The following is a 20,950-nucleotide window of genomic DNA, read 5'->3' as shown; positions in this document are numbered from 1 at the left end:
AGCATCCGACTGCATTGGATCGATTGAAATCGATGGTCGACACAGGGCGGGAAAAGCTCTCCCGCCGTGAATACCGAAGCCCGGGAGGCCGACGCCAACATGAAGACCAATGGCCAGTCGTCACCCGTGGCTTGGACCTGAATTTGAGCACCTTTACTTCATCCAGCGAGCGAATCGCTGCCCCCAAGGTATGATCGAGGTATCTATGGGCCGGCGTAGAAAGTGCGAACCTGCGAAGTCTGTACCGCCTGAAGATCTTCGCGGGGAGCGAGGTGGTCACTGGTTAAGCTCAGTAAGCGCCAAACACGTAAAGGCAACTGTGGCCAGCTGCCAGAGGAGAGCTGCCCACATCGGAGCAGCACACTTCCCATCAAATGGGACCCAGTATCAGCCGCGGAAACATGTCAGAAATTTTCTGAAGGGCTGGACGCCAAAAAGGCTAACCGGGAGCGCGCACCCAGGTCCGGATATCCGAGCGAAACTCGCTGAACGGTTCTCTGTCCGTGCTCCTCGCGGGATTCCAAGAATCCGCATACACGTACATTACACACTGTCCACGGTCGAGACCTCATGGTGGGGGCAACAGACAATCAGTGTGTCCTGTGGAATCAAGACATAGGAGTTAGATCAATACGTACATAGTCGGTCAACTCCCCTGGCATCATCTAGAGATGATAGTTACGATAGAGATGGTGCAATACCGCTGTCTAGTTCCCTCAGTCTAAGATGCACCCATACTGTACAGATTTACGTGTAACTGCTACCGTCCCCCTCGCGGGCCCCGCTCACAGCTGTTCAGCTGGACGTCTTCGTCTCGAAGAATTTCCGCGCAGCCTCCAGCGCGTCTTGAACTTTCGAGACCTCCGTGCCGACTCCCTGAGCGCCGTCGGGCTTACCGCCAGCCTGTGTCAAACGGTGCACATGTGAGCGGAGAGCATTCACAGAAGATATTGAAGGTTTAGGTAAGGAATGGAGCTTACCTTTCCGCCTAGAATGGCAACAACCGCGGATGCCCACTCGCGCCCGTCCAGTCCCTTCGCCTTGGCGGCTTCAGAGACAGCGTTCACGTGTGCGACCTTGCCGCCTTCAACGTCCGCGCTGAAGATGTAGATGGACTTGCCAAGCTTCTTCGCCTGGAGGACAACGCCCTGCATGACCTTGGCGTTGGCGTTCACGTCGAGCGTCGCGAAATACGCCGGCTCATCCGGCTTGTCCCTGAAGAACTGCTGAAGCTCCTCGACCGCCTGCGCACCCGGGAGAGGAAGCAAGTCGATGAGCGTTATGGATAGGAGCATGCATGGAAGGGAAGGCCTTACAGCTTTGTTCGCGGCGGCCTCCTTGTCTTTGAGGTGCTTCTCGAACGACTTACGGATCCCAGCGAGACGATCGCGAAGCTCGTTCTTCTTGAGCAGCGAGATATCGGCCTGGCCCAGATGCTGGAGTACGTGCGTCAGCGTCAGATTACGAAAGCGCCAAGGAACAGGAGAAACCTACCACCGTGTAAGCTTTCAATGCGACATCCTTCTCGGCGTCGCCCATGGTCTCAATGCGGTTGAGCTGGGCGGTGAGCGATTCGCCGAGGCGGCGCGCCTCCGCCGCTTCGTGTCCGGTCACAGCGACGACGCGACGAATGCCCTTTGCAATGCCGGACTCTTCCGTGACAATGAAGTCCTTGATCTCACCGGTCCTTGCGACATGTCTGACAAGTTCTCGGTATCAGCTTCCGCGTAGATCATCGACACCCACGCTACTCACGTTCCTCCGCACAGTTCGATACTGGTCTTGCGCCATTTCGGGTTCTCCAAGTCCTTCACGATGTCATCGACGTCATACTCGAGCGAGACGACGCGAACAGGGTCCGGATATGATTCGCCGAACACCGCGCGCAGACTGTAGATCTTCTGCGCGACAGGCAGAGCGACCTCCTTGCCGAAGACACGAACATTCCGGCGAACCCAGTCCTGGCTCAGTGACTCGATCTTCGTCAACTCAGCCGGCGAGACCTGCGCTTTGTGCGAGAAGTCGAACCTGAGCTTGGTTGGCGCAACAAGTGAACCCTTCTGGTCGATGTGATCGCCGAGGACCTCACGCAGCGAGTAGTTGAGGATGTGGGTCGCGGTGTGGTTGTTACGTAGTGGCCAACGGCGAAGTTCATCGTATGATGCGACAATCTCGTCGCCGACGTTGAGCTTGCCGTACTTCATCTGACCGGTGTGGAGGACGTAGCCGTTGTAAACCTGGACGTTCGTGACCTCGAACTCCGCAACGCCATCGATAATGATGCTGCCCGTGTCGTACTCCTGACCACCTGACTCTGCGTAGAAGCTGGTACGGTCGAGGATAAGACCAAACGTTGAATCCTCCGGAATCTCATCTGTTGTCTGGAGGAATGCCTTCTTGGAGTAGATGGCAACTACCTTTGCGGTGATATTGCCTTGCTCTGTAGACAATGCAGATGAGCGTAATCAGTGTGAAAGTCAATAATCAACACTCACGGAATTTCGGAGAGTCGTCAGTCTTGGGGACGGCGGAATTCATCTCAAGAGCAGCGATGTCGTGCACGTCAAGTGCGACCACCTCGCCAGTCCCCTTCTTCACGCCTCCCTTCGACGCCTCCTTCGACGCTGCTTGTGCAGCCTCGAACTCAGCCTCGTTGACGCTCAAGCCAAGCTCCTCCGCCATCAAACGTGTAAGGTCAACCGGGAAACCGTAGGTATCATACAATCGCCACACGTCCTTGCCGGAGAGTTCCTTCTGACCAGCCTCAAGGGCCTTCTTGGCGTATTGCTCGAAGAGCTTCTCGCCACGATCGAGAGTGCGCGAGAAGGACTCTTCCTCTTCGTCAAGAATCTCCTTGATCTCCTCATACTTGTGCGTGATTTCGGGGAAGATAGAGCCCTGAAATTGATGATGAGACGAAGTAATCTGAGGCTGAAGGACCCAGTCGACGCACCATCTGCTCAACAACCACGGGAACCAGAGACGAGAAGAATGACCCAATGGGTACACCAAGCTTTTTCCGTGCGAATCGCGCACCTCTCCGCAGGATTCGCCTCAGAACGTAGCCACGGCCGACATTGTTGGGAACACCACCATCGCTGAGCGCGAAAGTGAGGGTACGGACGTGATCGGCGATGACACGGTATGCAGTATCAATACCGTTATCATCTTCGTCGCCGAACTTGCCCGAATATGGCCGAACACCAGTCAGCTCCTGGATCTTCTGGAAGAGAGGCTCAAACACGTCCGTGTCGTAGTTCGATCGCTTGTTCTGAACGACAGAGACGAGTCGCTCGAAACCCATACCGGTATCGACGTGCTTCGCAGGAAGGGGCTTGAGGGAACCGTCCTCTTCACGGTTGAATTGGATGAAGACGTTGTTCCAGATTTCGAGTACATCGGGGTCGTCCTGGTTGACGAGGTGTGCGGCATTGCGGCCGCCTATCCGGTCGAAGTGAATCTCGCTGTCAGTCAGAGAGCAAAGTATTAGCAAAGCAGGGTCACTTTATATGCGTCGCCACAGTTACCTGCAAGGACCACAAGGACCGGTCGCGCCCATCTCTGAGAATGTCCATGAGTATAGCGCTATACAAGTGTGTATCAGACATACCCCAGAAGTTGTCTTTCGCGTTGCCAGGAATGATATGGTCCTCAGCGACACCGGTCTCTAGCCAGTACTGCTTCGCCTCCAGATCGGGCTCCAGCCCGGCCTTAGGGTCACCCTCGAAGTAGGTCACGTACAGCTGGTCTTTGGGCAGCTTGTACACCTCCGTAAGCAACTCCCATGAGTATGAGATAGCCTCTTTCTGCGATCATAATGTCACGATGGTGTGGCATGAGGAGACCCGGAAGTGCGCACCTTGAAGTAATCACCAAACGACCAGTTACCCAGCATCTCGAAGAAAGTGTGGTGGTATGAGTCCTTTCCGACATCCTCCAGATCTGAACGCAAGTTGGCACATTGGAATCAAGGAGCTCGTAACGTTGACACGCACCATTATGTTTTCCTCCTGCACGGATACATTTCTGACTGTTGAACGCACGCTTGATTCGCGCGAGCTCGGAATGGGGATCGACTGTACCAAGGAAGATCGACTTGAACTGTACTACGCGTCAGCATCGCGCGCAACCTAAATCTCGATAACCACGCACCTGGTTCATACCAGCATTCGCGAACAGCAGCGTCGGGTCTTCATACGGAATAGTGGACGAGGAGGGGACATATGGATGGTTCTTGGACTTGAAGAAGTTGAAGAACTCCTCACGGACCTGGCTGGCGGTCAATGGGGTCGATGTTGAAGACGCCATCCTTGCGAGTAGCCGAGGAGATGAGAGTCGATAAAGAGATGGGCGCACACCTCGGAAGAGCATGCGACTCGACTTCATCTCCTCTTCTGACTCGGGGACTCAAAAAGTCGCGCCCTCACGTGCGCGGACGAGCCTGAGGTCGCTCCTCCGTCTTCCGTTCCGCGTCTTTCGCTTCCCTTGCCGACCACCACCTCGTCGAGCGGCTGGCCAAGCACGGTGTCGCCTTCATCCTCTTCGTCCTTTCTTCTACTATTGCCGCATGAGGTAGACATGAGATACAACCCGTCATACAGGCTGGGACCTCTGGTGAGTAGATAATCAATCGGCGTCTATGGATTTGGGCAAGCAAGATGCCTCTGCACGTACTACGTGTGAAGGAAGGGGGGAAAGGATATATGTCCGCCTGAGGTCGGGGAAATGGCTGTTGGAATGGGAATGTGAGGAGAATGAACCTGCAGCAATAACACAAAAAACAAACATACGGCAAGGTGAGTCTCGAAACTCAGGTGGTCTTCCCCTGCCTGACAGCCTCTCGAGGTAGTGTGGGTGGTAATTTACCCAGATATTGGTAGAGAACGCACACGGCTGCGTGTTCGCATGTAAAGCAATAGCTTCGCGAGGTTGCAATCGTTACGATGCATGGTGTCCTCAGTCTTGCACTCATCTGAGCACGCTCTCACCGGGCCTGTCCGCACGTTCAACTTACCGATTCAGGTGCAGATCCTCTCTCTATGAATTATGTGGCAATTGCCAGGAGCTGAATGTTGCTAGATTGTGAGTCCGTGTATCCCGATGTCTGTCCCGAGCCCCATCCTGCCGACTATGCCGTCCACCATGTTCTGTTCTACTTCCCGGTAGCGCAAATCCCGCCAATACGGAATGTCGACATCGCATGCCTTAGCTCGCAAGAGTCGTGGACGATAGATGCAGCCTACGCCCTGCGGCTGTCACGCAGATCCAATCCCAAGACAATCACGAATCGGATGCGGTGCGTCGTCCGTCGTTCACCGCGAGGACAAATGGAATGCATGAACACAGCTAGACTAATTTTCGGTAGTTTGAGCAGGGTCTTTTGGTACAGTACAAATTGCATGCGCAGCTCAACGCGCTTCCAGAACGACTCCTTAGTGGCTCCGTTTGGGGTAAATTCTGGTACTCCGTGAGTCGCACCGCTATACTCTTCCGGTCCTCGGTTACTGCTGCGCCGTATCACAGCCAATCAACTAGCATGAACCAGGTCATAGCCTCCATACAGCAGCTTCGGACTGGCTTCCAATAAGCCCGAGTATGACTGTCTAGCATCTAGCTCCGTTTACGGCAGACGGCACAAGTACCGCAGTGTTGGCGAAAGGGGTGCGCGTCCTAAAGTTCAAAGCCTGGAGCGGACTCGGGACATGAAACTTCACGCAGTATGAGCAAGGGGTCGAGAATTTTTGCATTGAGCATTCTGGCTGAACAGAATCGCCCCTTCCCCACCGAACTTCAACTAACGTACAAGACCAAGTATAGGAACAGCTAGAAGGTACATTTGTTCATGAAGATCATGCTAAGTCGTAATCCATGAGGACAGAAGCTGTAAGTGCCCAATGACCGTGTCAGCTTTCCAATTCTTCGACTCAACATGCGATCGCCTAGGCTTACTTGTCAATCATGACATCTCGAAATCGCGGGGGTGGCGACGCTCGGGACCTGATGCCTCATCGACCATCGTGACGACCGGCTTGTACTGTGTCGCGGTCTGCGTTGCGGTCCAGGTGATGGGGAACGTCGTCTCCCACTCATAGGGCGGGACAGTTGTCCACACCTGCTCGACGCGGGTACCGGTGTAGGTGTTCGTTTGGACGACCGTTGCAGTGGGAACCCACAAAGTGGTCATGTGCTGTAGATATTCAGGTGAGTCCCATCATTTATTGCGAGCAACGAAAGGACGTACTGCACCCTGCGCGGCGCTGGCACCAAGGGTGGCAGACAGGGCAACGCTGGCGATGGTGAGGAGAGTCGAGAACTGCATGTTGTCGGATGGAGCAAGTTCAGAGAGCTGCGGAGAGCGGGATGCTGACTTGTGGACGAGCTGTTCGAGCAGGACCTGCTTTCTACCTCGCATTGCGCTCCACCTATATATACGTTTGTCGACCCGTATGTCCCGTCATCTGGCACGCTTCTTCTGACCAGAAATTGCCCGATAGACGGTGCTGCCGCGCGCTACCGATCCGGGTTTGATCTCTTGCATCATAGCCTCGTGCACTCCCCCATACGGGCATTGGGATCCCACGGCTTACGTGAAAGGTCGGATGTTCGTCGCTGCCTACAATTCGCGGACTTGCCGTGTTCGTCTCAGGACAGGTGCCACATGAGCTCGGTGCGGGGAGGGAAATAAAGTTGAGTTCCTTGGGCAGCGGTGCGCCCTGGTTCAGCATGTCTGATGCTCGATTTCGTGTTCAGCAGAGGGGAGCGCCGCAAGCATGTGGTTGGCGAACTATAACCGAGGATTTGCACGCGGAGCCTGAGACGTCCAAGAAGCGCGCGAAGCGGAGGTCATTGGTCCCCAGGCGATCTCGCTTTCGCTGCATTTGCCTCCGTGGTTCAATGGCTCGCCAATTCGTTATTCCGAGAAATCAGAGCGATTGTTGCGCGCCCCCTGGAGTCGGCCGCCAGCCGCCAGGTATGCTCAAACTTCATGGCTTCAAGCTTCATTGTCAAGCGTTGGTGATGCTCACTCTGCATGTATTACGCTAGGTACAGACGGCACTTTGTCAGACATGGCCGCCGGATTCGAGAACCGTCGCAAGGGGCACATGCAACGAGGCCAGTGTCCTAGGTCGACCTCCGGACTTCGGTCATCCTCTACTTCATGCAAGAAGACGTCGGGGGAGGCATTTTAGCGGTCCGTATGAATAGATTATCTTATCTTATCGCAACCCGTCAGCGCCCAAGCCGTGGTTCATGTGCAGAGAGCATTCAGCTGATCTTCTACCAGAGAACGGCACTGTTATGTCTCTGTTGTAAGTGGCCTTCTCGGCCCGCCAAGTCTCAAGACCTGTACAAGCAGGTCTTCTCCGCTATCTACGGGTCATACCCGACGGCGAACCGCCTGCAACAAGCCGCCTCGAGGGACAGTGATGATGCGGCCAAGCCTACCGTGATTTTGGCTCAGCGATGGATTCAGCATGGCTCCACCATGGCGCGTACTTTCGATCAGCCTTCTAGGCCACTTTCAAACGTGCGTTTGACCGCATTTGTTGCTCGTCCATGCTGGTGGCGGTGAGGCAAACCGCCGGTCTTCGCACATCCCCATATGTCAGCCCACCACGCTGGTTTGAAGGTGCGTATCACGTCATCCCCTGTCATCACTACTCATCCTGCCCAGTTGCTTAGATGCTGTGCTTGCTGTTTAGCGCCACCCTGTTATGTCGAAGAAGCAATTGGTGGTTTGCTCGGCGCGATGGATCGTCAGGCAATGCACCAGTCGACAATCCCGCTTGTCAAGGTTGTCGTCGACGACCATGATTTCCGCGGACAACATCAAGCACGTCACTCTGCTCTAGACGGTGCATTGTGCCTCAGCATGAGGTCGCTCAGCTTCTTCGCGAATGCCAGGCTGACATGCCTCGAGGCCATAGGAATGACGTCCGCAAACTCTCCGTCACGGTCCCATTATCCAACTGTCTCCGTCCTGCGCAGCAAGCCAAGGTTCCGCTGTGTCACCAAACCTACGTCGATACGGAATGCCCTGGGTACGCGACCTACAAAACAAGCAAGTACCTTACGGGACGTTCACGCTAAGTCCGCACCGTACGTATGTGATGACGGCGCACTTCGTCTCCACGCAAAATGCCCGCCGCCACCCCATCTCGTTGCAAAGGTTCCAACGATCGGTCCAGGGTTCATCGCCGTCTCTTCGATCAGGTACGTGCATGCCGCTCGTTCGAACTTCGCGCACATACCAGAACACCTGGCACTACCTTCTATCCTCTACTAGCTGCGGATCCAAATGTCCCCGGGCCCCCCGCTCATGCCACATGACACCCTGCGCCGAACTAGAGGGTGAAAAAGCAAATGATCATGACGCGCTCTCGCGCAACCGCAGCACCCCGCACATTCCGCATGGGCACCCGTTCAACCCTGCCTCCGTCGTCCGATAGCCCGAGCGCATCTGAGGTACATATGTACATATCTCGATTCTTGTTGTGTCTTCGAATCGAAAACGGCCAAAGAAGACGACGCCTCGCCTCGACGCCTTCCTCTGGCAAGATCAGCGTCGTCGGGAGGCTGGGCCAAGAGCGACGCGTCCGAACGTCGGATCCCGGGGTCGCGCGTGCACGTTACTTAGCGGCCTCAGCCGCTCGTATGGCAGATGCAGCTGGTCCTAGAGGCTAGTACTGTACCTACAGAACGGCAGCAAATCATGGCGGGCAGTATACTCATGACCGCGGGGCCTAGGCCTCGCTCTGCAGTGTGCTCCGTGCTCGTGTAGGGGCCGGGAGGGTGGTCATGCTGTTATCGCCCTTCCATCTTTCCTGCGGATATCAGTAAGTAATGGACGGAGACAGGACGGGGACCTGAACAGTTGAAATCGGGCCTCGACACTCGCTGTCCAATGCTCAACGTCCAAGTTGTCGGACGCGTCCCCGAAACGTCGATGCTTTGTGAGCTTCTCGTGCGCAGTTTTACGTTTCTCTCGTGCAGCGTGCAAATTATAAACGTTCCGCAATGCTTCCGTTTGGCGAGGTGGTGTGCAGTCGTTGCTGGAATTCATGGGCTCCCGGTAGTACGCGTACGACGGCCGTCCGTCTCCGCTCTGTAGCCCCGTCCACTCGTCTGCCTACGGGAGACAAGACAGGAGCATTTTCCCTCCTCAACATGTGTAGGAGCCACGTCTGCCGTGCGGAAAGTGCTTCGGTGTCGTGGGGCTAGTTGCAAAAAAATTCCGTTTCATGACAAGGAGGTCTTTTCTGCTCGACGCGGTCCCGTGATCTGTGACAACCGCGAGAGGGAACGCACTGGGCAGACCTCGATCGCGAAGTGACAGCGTCGGAGCTGACCGTCCCTCTCAGTTTCCAATGTTATTGTGCCCAAGGCAAGTTGCTGGGGAAACCTGTTTGAGGGGACGCGCGGATACCGTTCTTGTAAATGAATGCATTAAACACCTCTATCCGAGTATCTTCAATATTCCGTATGTACGAACGAGACCATAGAAAGCAAGAAAGCAAGACAAGCCGCGCTCAGCGAGCACGTACACTACTAAACAAGAAGCATCGACTATTAAACCAGTGTGCCATTAGAGGCGTAGCGACCAGACCGACGAAGCAACGGAGATGGCAAGGACAACAACACAAACTACAACATATCTAGTGCGAATGTGCGCGGATCGTGACAGATCGTGATGGGCATGAGGTATGAGAGGGTATGAGGCATAAAGCATATGTGCATATGGTATCGATGTGTGCAGATTGCAGGCGATCAAATGTGTGGATGAAGATGCGCGGCGTGAACGATGAACAAATGAGATGTACGAACAGAGTCCTGGCGAGTCCGTCCCGCGCCTGCACCCAAGGTGGGGACAGGATTATGAACAAACGAGACGGCAGACGTACGAGGTGTGCATCGCACGATGACAATATTGACAACCGCGCCCCTCCCTCTTAATTCTTGACACCGCGGAGGAGACCCTTCAGCGTCTTTCCCAGACTCTTCATCTTGGCTTTCATCGACGCGTCCTGTGGTCGTTCACGGAACGCGTAGTCGGACGGTACGCCGTCCATAGAGCGACTGCGGGCGAGATCCATGCGCATCTCGGTTTCCCCACTGACCGAAAAGCCCGTCCCCCCGGTGGGGAACATGGCAGGACGCGCATAGGAAGTAGCCATCGCGAGATGCGAGGCACGCGAGAGTGATCGGAAGCGGGGGGTCTCGATATCGAGGGAGCGGGTCTGTCGCTCGTACACGATCGTCTGGCACTGAAACGCAGCGTCGAAGCTCGGCCGCGCTCCGGTGGGAGGCGGAGAAGGGCTTTCGGGACGGGTCATGTTCTTCCGGATCGCAGTGTAGAGGGGCCGCTGGGGGTGCCCAAGAGGGATCGACTCCGTGCTCGCGCCCGGAGACGGAGAGCTGAATCGAATGCTGGTCGCCGCTTTGGGCCGAGGTGTGCCCGGGGGTGATGCGGACGTGAAGCTGGTCGCCGTCTTCGGCCTGGGTGACATCGGGGGAGAGGCCGCGCCGTCACGGCAGAATGTACCAACGCTGGAGGTGGGAGCACGACGACGAAGGGAGCACGAGGAGCGTTGGCGGAGGACGGGCATGCGACGTTTGCGACGAAGACACGGGGAGGGCGACGGAGATGGGGACGGTGAAGGAGGAGCGGAGGCTTCAGGCGCATAAGGATACGGCTCACTCGTGTTCGTTAGGTCCCCATCGCGGACGGACATCCGAATGAAAGTCGTGCGTGTGACTGGTGTGGGTGTGTGCGGCGTTTGAGGAGGATGCGGATGTGAAGCTCGTGACGAGGGCGGACGTGTGGTTCGTACCGAAGGCGGTGGGGTCGTAACAGTCGAGAAGACGGACCTGCGCTCGCGTTCGCGGTTCTGCAAGCGCACTGCAGCGATCTGGTCAAGGAAGGGCTGCAAGGTCGTGTCCTACGTGAAGAAAAGAAAGCGCAAGGCGCCAAGAGGCAAGGTGAACAATGGGATAGCAAAAAGGAAATCCAGGACTTACCGAGGTCGCGGTAGCAACAACGTCGGTCGCGGAATAGAGGACCGCGTTGCGATGCCTGCGGCGGACATCCTCACTGTCATTGTCATCGTCAGGTTCGGCTTTGGAGGCGCCGTCGGGTTGCGAAACCCGTGTAGCGCGCGGGCCTGGAGATGACGTCGCCGCAGGAGGCAACTCGCCGCCACCACGAGCGAGCGGCGAACGACGAGGCTGCCGCTCGATGCGAGCGAGCTGCATCTTCTGTGCGTCCGTGAGGAGCGTCGGCGAGCTTACTCGGCGGCGGACTGCCACGGCCAGCGTGGCCACGTCGCACGTGCGGAAGCACCAGGGACAAAGGGCTGAAACGAGGTTGGGGAAATCGCACTTGGGGCAGACGTACAGCGGCCGGTTCTCAGGCGCAAGACGGAGACATGGGAGCGAGTCCCACCTCTTAGGCTGAGACAGCCCGCGATATAAGCCCCGCGAAGAGATCAAACTAGGGGCGTACGGACCTGCTTGCTCCGTCTTCTGAACTCCCTCAACAGGATCCGCGGTTGTTCTCCGTTCGGAAGGCAATGCATCTAACTCGTGCGTCGTAAGAGTCGTGAAAGAGGACGTGTGGCGTGGATCGTGAATATCGTCAAGGTCAATCTTAGTTGGGACTCAATAGAGGCATATGGCGAGCATAGAGGATAAGGTGAGAAAGAGGCGGACGGGTAGAGACGAGAGGTAAGTAGGTGCGGCAACGTGTCTCTGGGCTGGGATGAAACGCGGAAATCGAGCGACGCGGCGGAGGCTGTCGCCACAGCAGCTGCGGGTGAGAGACCGAGAGAGAGGCTGGCGACGCACGTCCGCTGGGTCTGGAGGCGAGCACATCCCCTGGGGTGGGCAGCAGGACGCCTGGAAGGGGCCATGAGTATGCAACGAGTCTATTCTGGAGGGCACGAGCCGTCCACGCAGCAAGAGCGGAAGTATCACTGCACGCCCTCCCTCCACGACCCCACCCTCGTCAGGAGCTCGGTCCCGCCCCCGGCCTCACGACCCGAGTGGCAGTGCCCCTCTTTAAACGGTAAATGCCTCTTCCAGAGCTACCAACGGTACTCGGTCTTTGAGGAAGCAAAGCTGGGCGGCGGAAAGGAAGGGTGAATGTCGTGGTTGACGACGTCTAGGGTAATGGTCCTGTAGCTCGGATCGCGCGTATACAGTGTATCCACTCGATTGGGGCTTGAGTACCGGAGTTTCTGCGACAGAGGCTAGGCGTCAACGGACGAGCTGTCCCCCGGAGACACGGAGTTCCTGTACGTGGCCACTTCGTCGAAAGGCCGTCAGATGCTGGCCATCGACGAACAGTCGACACCGGCCCTGCCCTGACCACTCCAAGCGACGCGCGGCAAAGCGATGAGCCGTCGAGGGCTCACATGGCGTAGTGACCAGCACACGTCGGGACGGATTGGAACTCGAAGAACACGGGCGCGCCGGCCAAGGTCGAAGTCAACAGGTCACGGTACCGACGCAGCCATGCGGTGAGGCCCTGCACAATGGAAGGACACGTCCGAGCCTTAATCTCCGGCATCCGAACCATCCTGGACAGGCAAACCCATAGGAGACCGGGAGGCCTCCGCAGGAAGTGTCCCTGCCGACGAGGGCGGTGCCGTAAGAGATCCCTTGCTAATCTTGCCAGCTTGGATGGGAAGACGAAGAGGGCGTGGCACGGCTGTCATCCTTGTCAGGCCGGATGGAGGGAAGGGGAACGTACTGCGGAAGTAATGGTCAGACCTGCTGGGGACTACGCCGCGCCGTCGGCGAGGCGGGAATCTTGTTTATAACCCCTGACACCTGTAAGATCAAGGCAGCCAGCCTTCGAGACGACCTTCGAGACGACCGCGCATGAAGGAGTACGTACAGTATCGCTTCTAACATGGATATCAATAGTCGGAGCGGCGGCCAGAACTCCGGCCGGCTACATAGACTCTGCTTTGAGATCAACGCATATCCTGGGTTCTGCATCGTGCCGAGAGTCTCGCCAGCTGCGCTACCAAACGTTATGAAGTGAGTCATACATAGGATGCCGGTGAGAGCATGAATATACTCTCCGGCATTGTACGAGTACGGATGCTCGGCGAACTGTAGCCGCACGCTGAGAAGGCCGTACTATGCAAAGCCCACCTGCATGGAAACCACACACACCATGATCGTACCCCTTCCATGGGCCGTTGAGCCAGGTTGAGCTTACCGCACAGACCCCGGAGGGTGAGATGCAAACAGATGAATAAATTGCAGGTCCTCGATGCGGAAGATCCAAATGAGACACAACAGTGAAATGCGCGCCGTCCAACCAAGGACAAGCGTCGAAAACAAACCAGTACAGCCAATGCCGCATATCCTCCAAAGCGGCGTCCAAAGATCCAGTCCTCCGCGTAACCGTGCTGCTCAGACGAACAGCGGGATAGCGCCTCGTCCTTCATCGTTCCTCCACTCGCCCTCAATGAGGACGCTATAATGCAAACGCCCGCATCCAACGATGGGGCACCTCCACTCGTGCTCCGCCTCGATCACAGGCTTGACTGGGCCCCTCGCCCGCGCCTTACCCTTGCCCTTCGCGGACGACGCTGTCCCGGCACCTCCTCGCCGCCGTCCACCACGCCGACGCGATGGGGACTCGGGCGGCGATGCGGAAGAAGATCCCTCGTTCGCATGCGGTGGCGTTACGTCGGCCGCAGGGCGAGCACGCGAACGGAGGCGTGAACGTATCGAGTTATCCTCGGGTGGCGACTCGGCAAGCGCGGGGCGTTTGGGTGGCTCGTCAGGTTCGAGCGGTTCCACGGCCTTCCGCTTGCCCTTCCGGTCCGTCGTTGATGGTGCTGCAGCAGCGTCAGAGGTGTCTTGCCACTGCTCGAGAAGGGCAGAGGACACCTCGGGTTCCGCGCGTGCCTTGCCCTTGCCCTTGCCCGTATGCTCCTCCACGGGTGGTTCCACAGGGACAGGGGGAGGCGGAGCGATGAGGCCCGCGATACACTTCCCATCCAACATGTGACCGCAGCGCAGCGCCCAGACTCGATACTTCTTGCGCTCCTCCTCAGGCGCACCTTCAGGCGCAGCCAATACCAGAGGGTCGAGGCAGCGCGCGCATACCAGCGTCGTCTCGATGGCCATGACACTGGACGAGGAGCTCGCCGCGCTGCTGGGTCCAGCCTCTGAAGGAGGCGAGGCACGCACAGGTGTATTGTCCACGGGCGCGAAGTCGAAGGTGAAACCAGGGGCGGGCTGGTCTGGATGAGTGTACGATGGTTTGTAATGTTTGGGTTTCTCTGGAATCTTGATGCGATCGAACTCGAGATCGACTTCAGGAAGGTTGTACCAAGCATCGTCATCGCCAAACGGTGAGAGGTTGCGACGATCTCGGGGCACGTCTTCACTGAGCCACGGCCAGAACCGCTGCCACCTACTGAGGCCTCCCGCACCAGCAGTATCTTCCGGTGCGTTGGAGTTGCCCCGGTAACTCGATATGCGTCTGAATATTTCAGTGAAGGATGGAAGGTTGAAGTGGTTGCGCGTCTCTTCGCGTTGTTGCCTATTGGCCTCCTCGATACTGTTCTGACGATTCAAGGCGAGCAGCGCACCACCAAACCCCATCGCAGGCTGGTGATGAGAACGCGGTGCAGCGGCCAGCGCAGGCGAACCAGAGGTGCGAGGGGGAAGGCGTGGGAGGGACGCCATGCGGTGCTCGAATGGAAGAGGTTGGTCACTGGGACGGATCGGAGGAAGAGCTTGTGGGCCCGGAGGACGACGCCGAGCAGGAAGCGATGCTTGCGATGCCAAATGGCGCGGTAGTGCAGGAACGGCGGGAGTGTGGCCTCGTAGAGGCGGGGGTGGTGGTGGTGAGATGAGCCGCGAGCGGACTCCTACGATCGCTTAGTCAAAGGGACAAAGAGACGAGAACAAAAGGCACGTACTAGAAGATCCTGAAGCTCTGCTCGAGGAAGGACCATCCTCATCGTCGCTATCCAACACAATAACTTCTTCTGCCCTTGTACTCGTAGAAGGACCTGCCTGGGCGCTACTGGTATTGTGCGAGCGCCTGGAAGTTGGACGGTTGCTGGAAGAAAAGCCCATGTACACAAGGCCCTCCTCGTCCAGGCTTCTTCGACTGGTTGAATGGAGACTCGTCCGCGTGAAGCCTGAGAAAACTACGTCGTCGTCCTCGAGAGCGTCGACATCGATGATATTTGGTGCTTGTGGCGGTAGGACCGCTGACATTGTCCCTGCAGCTGACATGTGTGAGAAGGGAGGTATGCAGAGAGGGGTTGCGGTAGTGGTTGGAGATGGAGAGAAGGAGAAGTGGTCGGCGACGTGAGTAATGGCAGTAGTGGAGAGGAGGCGACCGGGAAAAGCTGCGGCCATGACGCCGCTTACCAATCGCCTTATTCGGTAACAATGCCGCTCCCACGTGGACAGACGCCCGCTGCCAGTAAGCAGCTGCAGTGGCCGCAACTTGTTGCAACGTGGATATAGAGTTTGCCTACTTACCTTGTCTATGTCAGAACATGTCTGCCGGACGAGCAGAACCGTTTCGTATGCCCCACGCTGACTTTGCCAGTATCCTCAGGTGGCGAGCCCGCGAGCTTGAACCGTCTGGACTCCTGCGGCCGACTGGCCGACTTCCTAAATGAACAGATCGGATACCGTTCACGTGCACCATAATGCACTCCTGATTTTTTATCCCGGCAATGTGCCAACAGGAGTTAGGACTCTGCCGCTTCCAACTGAGCAGACTCAGAGTTTAGACTCACGTAGCGACTTGACAGAGTGGTTCCTCTTGACCGGACGCCATGGCGAAACTCACGAAGGATACGAAGCTGAAGGTGGGGTTAACAGGGCTGCCGGATGCATTGATTATGCTGATATGAGTCGTCGACCGTCTGCTACGTACCAGCTGCACGACGGAAATGAGATCCCCATCCTGGGCTTCGGTGAGTAGCCCGTTCACTCAATGGTGCTGGCACGCGCACCAGCCGCACTCCGCTGATTCTCGACCTTCTCGTGCAGGCACTTACGAGATGGAAGGCAAAGAAGCCTACAACGCGGTTCGATGGGCCCTCGAGGTACGTCAACATGCTCTACCTAATAAGCTGCAGCGAAGCTGACGATCCCGGAACGGACGCATTTAGGCTGGATATCGTCATATCGTACGCAGACGTCCTCGTCGGAATGTTTCTGCGACGTCTGCTGACGATCACCTGGTACCACTTCTGCGGTATCTTTTAGGACTCCGCCGAATGGTACGAAAACGAAGCCGAGTGCGGGCGTGCCATCCTGGATTTTTGCAAGGCCACAGGCACTCCGCGTGAGGAGATCTTCTACACGACCAAGCTGAAAGAAAATAAAGGCTTCGCGCACGCAAAGGCCTCGGTCAAGAAGTCGCTGGATGCATGTGGTCTGGGCTACATCGACCTTTACCTGATACACTCGCCGATTGGTGGTCCGCAGAGCCGTGCGGAGAATTGGAAGGCGGTGATCGAGGCTAAGAAGGAGGGCCTCGTCCGCAGTATCGGCGTGAGCACCTATGGTCTCAAGCACCTCCAGGAGATGGTCGACTCCGGATTGGAGTTGCCCGTCGTGAATCAGGTGCATTTCTCGAGTGCAGTGTTCTGGTACCGGTCTCACGACGCATGCGCTCGTGTGAAACCATCACAGATAGACCTCCACCCCTTCATGACCCGGACGGAAATTGTAGCATTCTGCAGGAAGCATGGAATATCGTTGGAGGTAATGTATCCATCTTCATACCCTCGAACCGACCCTCCGGTCAGGTGTGGCTCATAATCTGACCCCATGCGGTCTCTTTGTAACAGGCTTGGGCACCGCTCGTCCGCGGTCTTCGGTTCCGCCATCCCAAGATTGTCGCCCTTGCTGAGAAGTACAAGAAGGAACCTGCGCAGGTGTTGCTACGATATTCTCTGCAGAAGGTCAGTATTCCTACCCCTGTGTCTTTGCACCCGCCCTCGGTGCCTGTTGCGATCGATGATAGTGTACTAACGTTAATGTTTAGGGGTTCGTCGCTATTCCGAAGTCCTCGTCGAAGGCCAGAATTCAGTCCAATCTGCAATTGTTTGACTTTGAGCTCTGTGATCAAGAGATCGCCGATCTGGACGCGTTGGACGAATGTGCGTGTTTGTGACACTGATTGACGGCTTGTTGCAGCTTCTCACATGCCGCTCCGTAGATCTTGTCACCGACTGGGACCCAACCACCACTCCCTGAAATTGAAGTTCAGTGGGGCGCCCATCTTGGACTGTGTTCAGTATACTAGAATTTGCCAGGCCAGTACAATAACCGCATAATCCTAGAACGACAAGTAGATCCGAGATCCAGAGCATAAATAACGAATATGATATGGAGATAAGCCTAGATGGAACCATATTCTGGCGGAACATGTGAGCTCGGACGAGGTCCCTGTGCGAATGCCGTAACAATTGTCACTACCTCCGAGACCAACGCCTCCGTTGGCGGCGCGTTGGGGGTAAATCCCACGGGGGTGAGCGGATACAAAACTACTTCGTACTACAGACGAACGTTAGAAGTGCTAAGGAATATTATCAAGGAGAGGATGAACGTACCTCGTGGCCATAATGCAGAATTTGACAGCCGGGAGTCAAATCTTCCGGGACCGCGATCTCTCCCGCGAAAACCTTGGCTGAGGTAGATGCATGAGCTGCGTCAAGAGGTGCATGCCACCATGACGCATTACCGCGATCATAGCACTTCATCGTGGTCTGTGCGGCAAGCCTGCGCGAGAAGCGCGTTGTCTCCGGAGGGTCACCGAATGTGATGCGCTGGATCAGCGCGACGTGCAAGGAGTCAGGTGTGATCAAGTCAAGGAATTGTTTGTTTGATGCCTCGATGGAGAGGACGAGGTGTACGAGCCCACCACGGGTATATGTTAACTGAAAGAGGCTGTCAGCTACCATCGTTGAAAGCTTCGCGGGTATGACTTACGGGCCTCGAAATTGATAACTGGAGTTCCATCAGATGTGTGTGTTGACGGGGAGAGATGAACGCACCAAGCATTTTGCAGTGACAAACATCGTTTTGAAGAGTATACCATCCACCATAGCAGGTTCCAGAGTCTTCCATCCTCCTGGGTCCCCATCCGGTCCAACGACAGGGGAATTTTGCTGGTATGCGAGCTGGCGCAGGATCGTTGACGCACCGGGACGTGCGAGAGGCACGTACTTGAATGGCACAACAAGCCTGAGGATCTATGAATTAGCGATTACGATCACCAACCACTTGGTATACGCACTTGCTTCCGGAGCGAAATCCGCCTCGGTTCACGCGCACCACGAGCGAATATTCGATGTGCACATTTGACTGGGGATCCGAGAAACTGGGAGGGAGGCGGTAGTTCTGCCGTTGTGTTTGCCCTTCCATGTCGATCGAGGAAAGTAGGTTGACGCCTTTCGGTAGACGAAAGGAGTATGGCCACTCGTGCTGGCCAGCGTTAAGCTTGCTGCGCCTCAGCAGACTTTGCAAGGGGTTCTGCGCGGCTGCCGAGAACAGGTTTCGCGACACGCACAGGAAGTTCGCAGTCGTATGGGAGAATATGGTTAATCGGCCGAAAAGCTGAGGAGAAAAGTTAGCTGCACGGTCTCACCAAGGAGGATACGTGCTCGGCAAAACAGTTGTCGCGACGGGGTCTGTCATAAGGGCCGCATAACTCACATCTATGGTTATCTGGTCCATGGCTTCTGGCTTCTCCAACGTAAGCTGAACCGTCCCGGTGACATTTCCTCCTTGATAGAACGTTGGCTGATCGGCGGCGGATGCGGCCCGACTGACCACCTTGAGGGTTAGCCATTGTACGCCGGTCTTCCTGCTTTCCAAATGGAAACCATGCTGTTGCTCCGCACGCGGGATGTCCCACTCCGCAGTGGTCGTGCGAGTATACGTAGGAAGGTCCTGAGAATCATCAAGTTGAGAGTCTGAGGAGGACTCTGAGGGATAATCGGGCAAGGACGGCGTCGACATCTAGATGAGGCGCGCCCGAAGTGAAAGGCTGCCACGGTCAGTGCTGCCAAGAAGGTGTAGAGTCACGACGACGTGGATGAAAGAAGGAAGTGTATTTCAATGTGTGATTTCCAGCTGGGGATTGTTACGGTACCGACGAGTCGACTGCCTGCCCCCAGCTGACAGTACTAGTGCCGTGAGTCAGTGCACCGGCGTTAGCGCGATGCGCGTTTGTCCCTCGTAACCTGATGTTACATCAAAGAGCACGGTCCACTCAAGCTGTAGATAGCCCACAGTTGCAGACGTCAAAAGCCCTTCGAGTGTGGTGTCGTAGGCGTGTGGGGACAAAAGTGCGGAGGAGAGGCTGTGTCACTGTATGGGATTATCATTCAAGTTGTGGCGCTTTCTCACAGCCGACGTTTTGATCGGACTTGCATTTGCCGACGCGCCGGGACTCAGAGTCACTTCTTTGCCAACAACCACGACAGTTCTCTTCCATTCTGAAGAAACCAGACCCTGCCTCAGCGCACCCACAAATACGACGGTATTCAAGCACAAGACAGGACCCTGTATGCTTCTCGGTTTAATGCGTTGATCCGCCTGGCAGAAGCACCAGATCCTCAAGGGTTCACTCGGGCCAGACAGCTACCACAATCACTGGAATGTGGGAGCGTTGGGCACAATGCATACTCGAATGGTCAGGTTGATGTCTGTCCACTCGTTTGCATAGCAGTCATCTTCGTCGTTGGAAATGAGTGGGTGTGGGATAATGAGTTCAGTAGCATGGTTAACTCAGGTACAGCTTGTCTCCTCTCCGCGTCGTATTGCAACCCATGCGCGCCAGGGCTATCACATCGCTCGTGCTTCGGCCCTGCTATGCGACGCTGAGCTCCAGAATGACTGATATTCTACAGTCTTGTGTGCTATAGTGCTGCCTAGGTTACCGTTATCCTGGACGGGAAGACATGTCAAAGACGGTATGGATTTCGTGCTCGTGTCCTCCGTGTATAATTCACCGAATTGTCTCTTTAGCACCTGTCATAGATGAATGACCATCCATTCGGCGAATGTCGCGTTATGTACAATGGCAATACCTTTGTTCCGACCAACGCGCACTACGTACACCTTCCCCTTCCCCACTTATGCAAGCGGCCTCAGCACGATGTCTAGGCCCGGTATGCAGCATGAGGCGGCTCGCCAGTGGATGTATCCGATCCTACGGCGTAGCGCACGTTGGGTCATTTGTCATCTCAAGGACATGCGGGGTCGGTCCTACCTCCGCATCCTATGTCGAGCCTTCGCCATTGGCCGTCCCAAGCGCGGATTTTGACCGCCTCATACCAGTATGTACATATTGTCATAATGAGTGAGAGACGGAAGAGGATGCCGATAGCTCATCATGCCTTCTATCAGATGGGATCGCGGTCTGTGGAGTGCCCACCAAGACGATGCTCTCAACCCCGCTCCTACCGACAGTGACATGTACTCGAGTACGATCGTTGGCCGCTTGTTCCGCTTGGGTCACGATGATTACAGCGTTTCTGGCCCAGAACGTCACCGTTTCTCACCATTGCCGTAACTGGCGAAGGATACATGTGTCCTCCCTGGGGAATTAGTTGGAGCTGCCGTTGCTGCCTCGCCTCCTGCGCATGTACAGACAAAGCAATCTCGGCGTCTGTGCCGCCCTGGGAAAGGGACGCATCGATGCATCTAGGTTACATCCGCCAAGCGTTTGGCAACTACTAATTCATAGGCACCTTCCCGGCGAACCCGCCACTCTTTCCTTGTGCACCGTCCACGGCCCTAGAGGCAGCCGACGTCTCGGTGTTATCACAAACTTCGGTCACCCATGGTCCAACTATCATCCGCGGCCTTTTCTTGGTACGCGGGCTTGTAACTGGGTGTATCCGCAGTGTCCTAATTTCGAAGCACAAGGGCGCTCCAACCA

At 56.2% G+C, this 20,950-nt stretch overlaps 7 protein-coding genes across 7 annotated transcripts; 1 reads left to right on the top strand and 6 right to left on the bottom strand.

Moving 5' to 3' along the window:
* Window positions 1-795: 795 nt before the first annotated feature.
* On the bottom strand, window positions 796-4,308 carry L226DRAFT_545685 (uncharacterized protein; the record flags this gene model as incomplete). The annotated part of the gene is made up of 12 exons (XM_067682363.1): window positions 796-903; window positions 981-1,244; window positions 1,317-1,436; window positions 1,495-1,699; window positions 1,756-2,440; window positions 2,496-2,898; window positions 2,954-3,464; window positions 3,528-3,561; window positions 3,611-3,806; window positions 3,860-3,942; window positions 3,996-4,101; window positions 4,153-4,308. 12 exons carry the CDS (start codon window positions 4,306-4,308, stop codon window positions 796-798), a joined length of 2,871 nt encoding a protein of 956 aa, XP_067535320.1.
* Window positions 4,309-5,956: 1,648 nt separating this feature from the next.
* L226DRAFT_523076 (uncharacterized protein) lies at window positions 5,957-6,319 on the bottom strand (the record flags this gene model as incomplete). The annotated part of the gene is made up of 2 exons (XM_067678799.1): window positions 5,957-6,187; window positions 6,242-6,319. The coding sequence occupies 2 exons, from the start codon at window positions 6,317-6,319 to the stop codon at window positions 5,957-5,959; spliced, it is 309 nt and encodes a 102-aa protein (XP_067535319.1).
* A 3,486-nt stretch (window positions 6,320-9,805) lies between these two features.
* Window positions 9,806-11,977, bottom strand: L226DRAFT_64155 (uncharacterized protein). The gene is made up of 3 exons (XM_067687119.1): window positions 11,508-11,977; window positions 11,020-11,451; window positions 9,806-10,940 (listed from the first exon to the last, which is right to left on the bottom strand). Exons 1-3 carry the CDS (start codon window positions 11,574-11,576, stop codon window positions 9,951-9,953), a joined length of 1,491 nt encoding a protein of 496 aa, XP_067535317.1. The 5' UTR covers window positions 11,577-11,977; the 3' UTR covers window positions 9,806-9,950.
* Window positions 11,415-11,977, bottom strand: L226DRAFT_64146 (uncharacterized protein). The gene has a single exon (XM_067687118.1). The coding sequence runs from the start codon at window positions 11,907-11,909 to the stop codon at window positions 11,577-11,579; it is 333 nt and encodes a 110-aa protein (XP_067535318.1). The 5' UTR covers window positions 11,910-11,977; the 3' UTR covers window positions 11,415-11,576.
* Window positions 11,978-13,271: 1,294 nt separating this feature from the next.
* On the bottom strand, window positions 13,272-15,403 carry L226DRAFT_613007 (uncharacterized protein). Its single transcript, XM_067686461.1, has 2 exons — window positions 14,949-15,403; window positions 13,272-14,897 (listed from the first exon to the last, which is right to left on the bottom strand). Exons 1-2 carry the CDS (start codon window positions 15,394-15,396, stop codon window positions 13,426-13,428), a joined length of 1,920 nt encoding a protein of 639 aa, XP_067535316.1. The 5' UTR covers window positions 15,397-15,403; the 3' UTR covers window positions 13,272-13,425.
* A 176-nt stretch (window positions 15,404-15,579) lies between these two features.
* On the top strand, window positions 15,580-17,388 carry L226DRAFT_534966 (Aldo/keto reductase). The gene is made up of 9 exons (XM_067680797.1): window positions 15,580-15,857; window positions 15,929-15,965; window positions 16,042-16,097; window positions 16,164-16,181; window positions 16,261-16,620; window positions 16,690-16,761; window positions 16,848-16,961; window positions 17,045-17,159; window positions 17,219-17,388. The coding sequence occupies exons 1-9, from the start codon at window positions 15,825-15,827 to the stop codon at window positions 17,254-17,256; spliced, it is 843 nt and encodes a 280-aa protein (XP_067535315.1). The 5' UTR covers window positions 15,580-15,824; the 3' UTR covers window positions 17,257-17,388.
* On the bottom strand, window positions 17,288-19,363 carry L226DRAFT_486562 (uncharacterized protein). Its single transcript, XM_067677162.1, has 6 exons — window positions 18,718-19,363; window positions 18,299-18,618; window positions 18,057-18,246; window positions 17,992-18,009; window positions 17,613-17,939; window positions 17,288-17,556 (listed from the first exon to the last, which is right to left on the bottom strand). Exons 1-6 carry the CDS (start codon window positions 19,021-19,023, stop codon window positions 17,401-17,403), a joined length of 1,317 nt encoding a protein of 438 aa, XP_067535314.1. The 5' UTR covers window positions 19,024-19,363; the 3' UTR covers window positions 17,288-17,400.
* Window positions 19,364-20,950: the final 1,587 nt, after the last annotated feature.

The sequence above is a fragment of the Lentinus tigrinus genome (assembly GCF_003813185.1).
Source record: "Lentinus tigrinus ALCF2SS1-7 unplaced genomic scaffold L226scaffold_12, whole genome shotgun sequence".
Lineage (NCBI taxonomy): Eukaryota > Fungi > Basidiomycota > Agaricomycetes > Polyporales > Polyporaceae > Lentinus > Lentinus tigrinus.
Note: the sequence above shows the minus strand (reverse complement) of the source record. Positions and strands in the feature narration are given on the sequence as shown.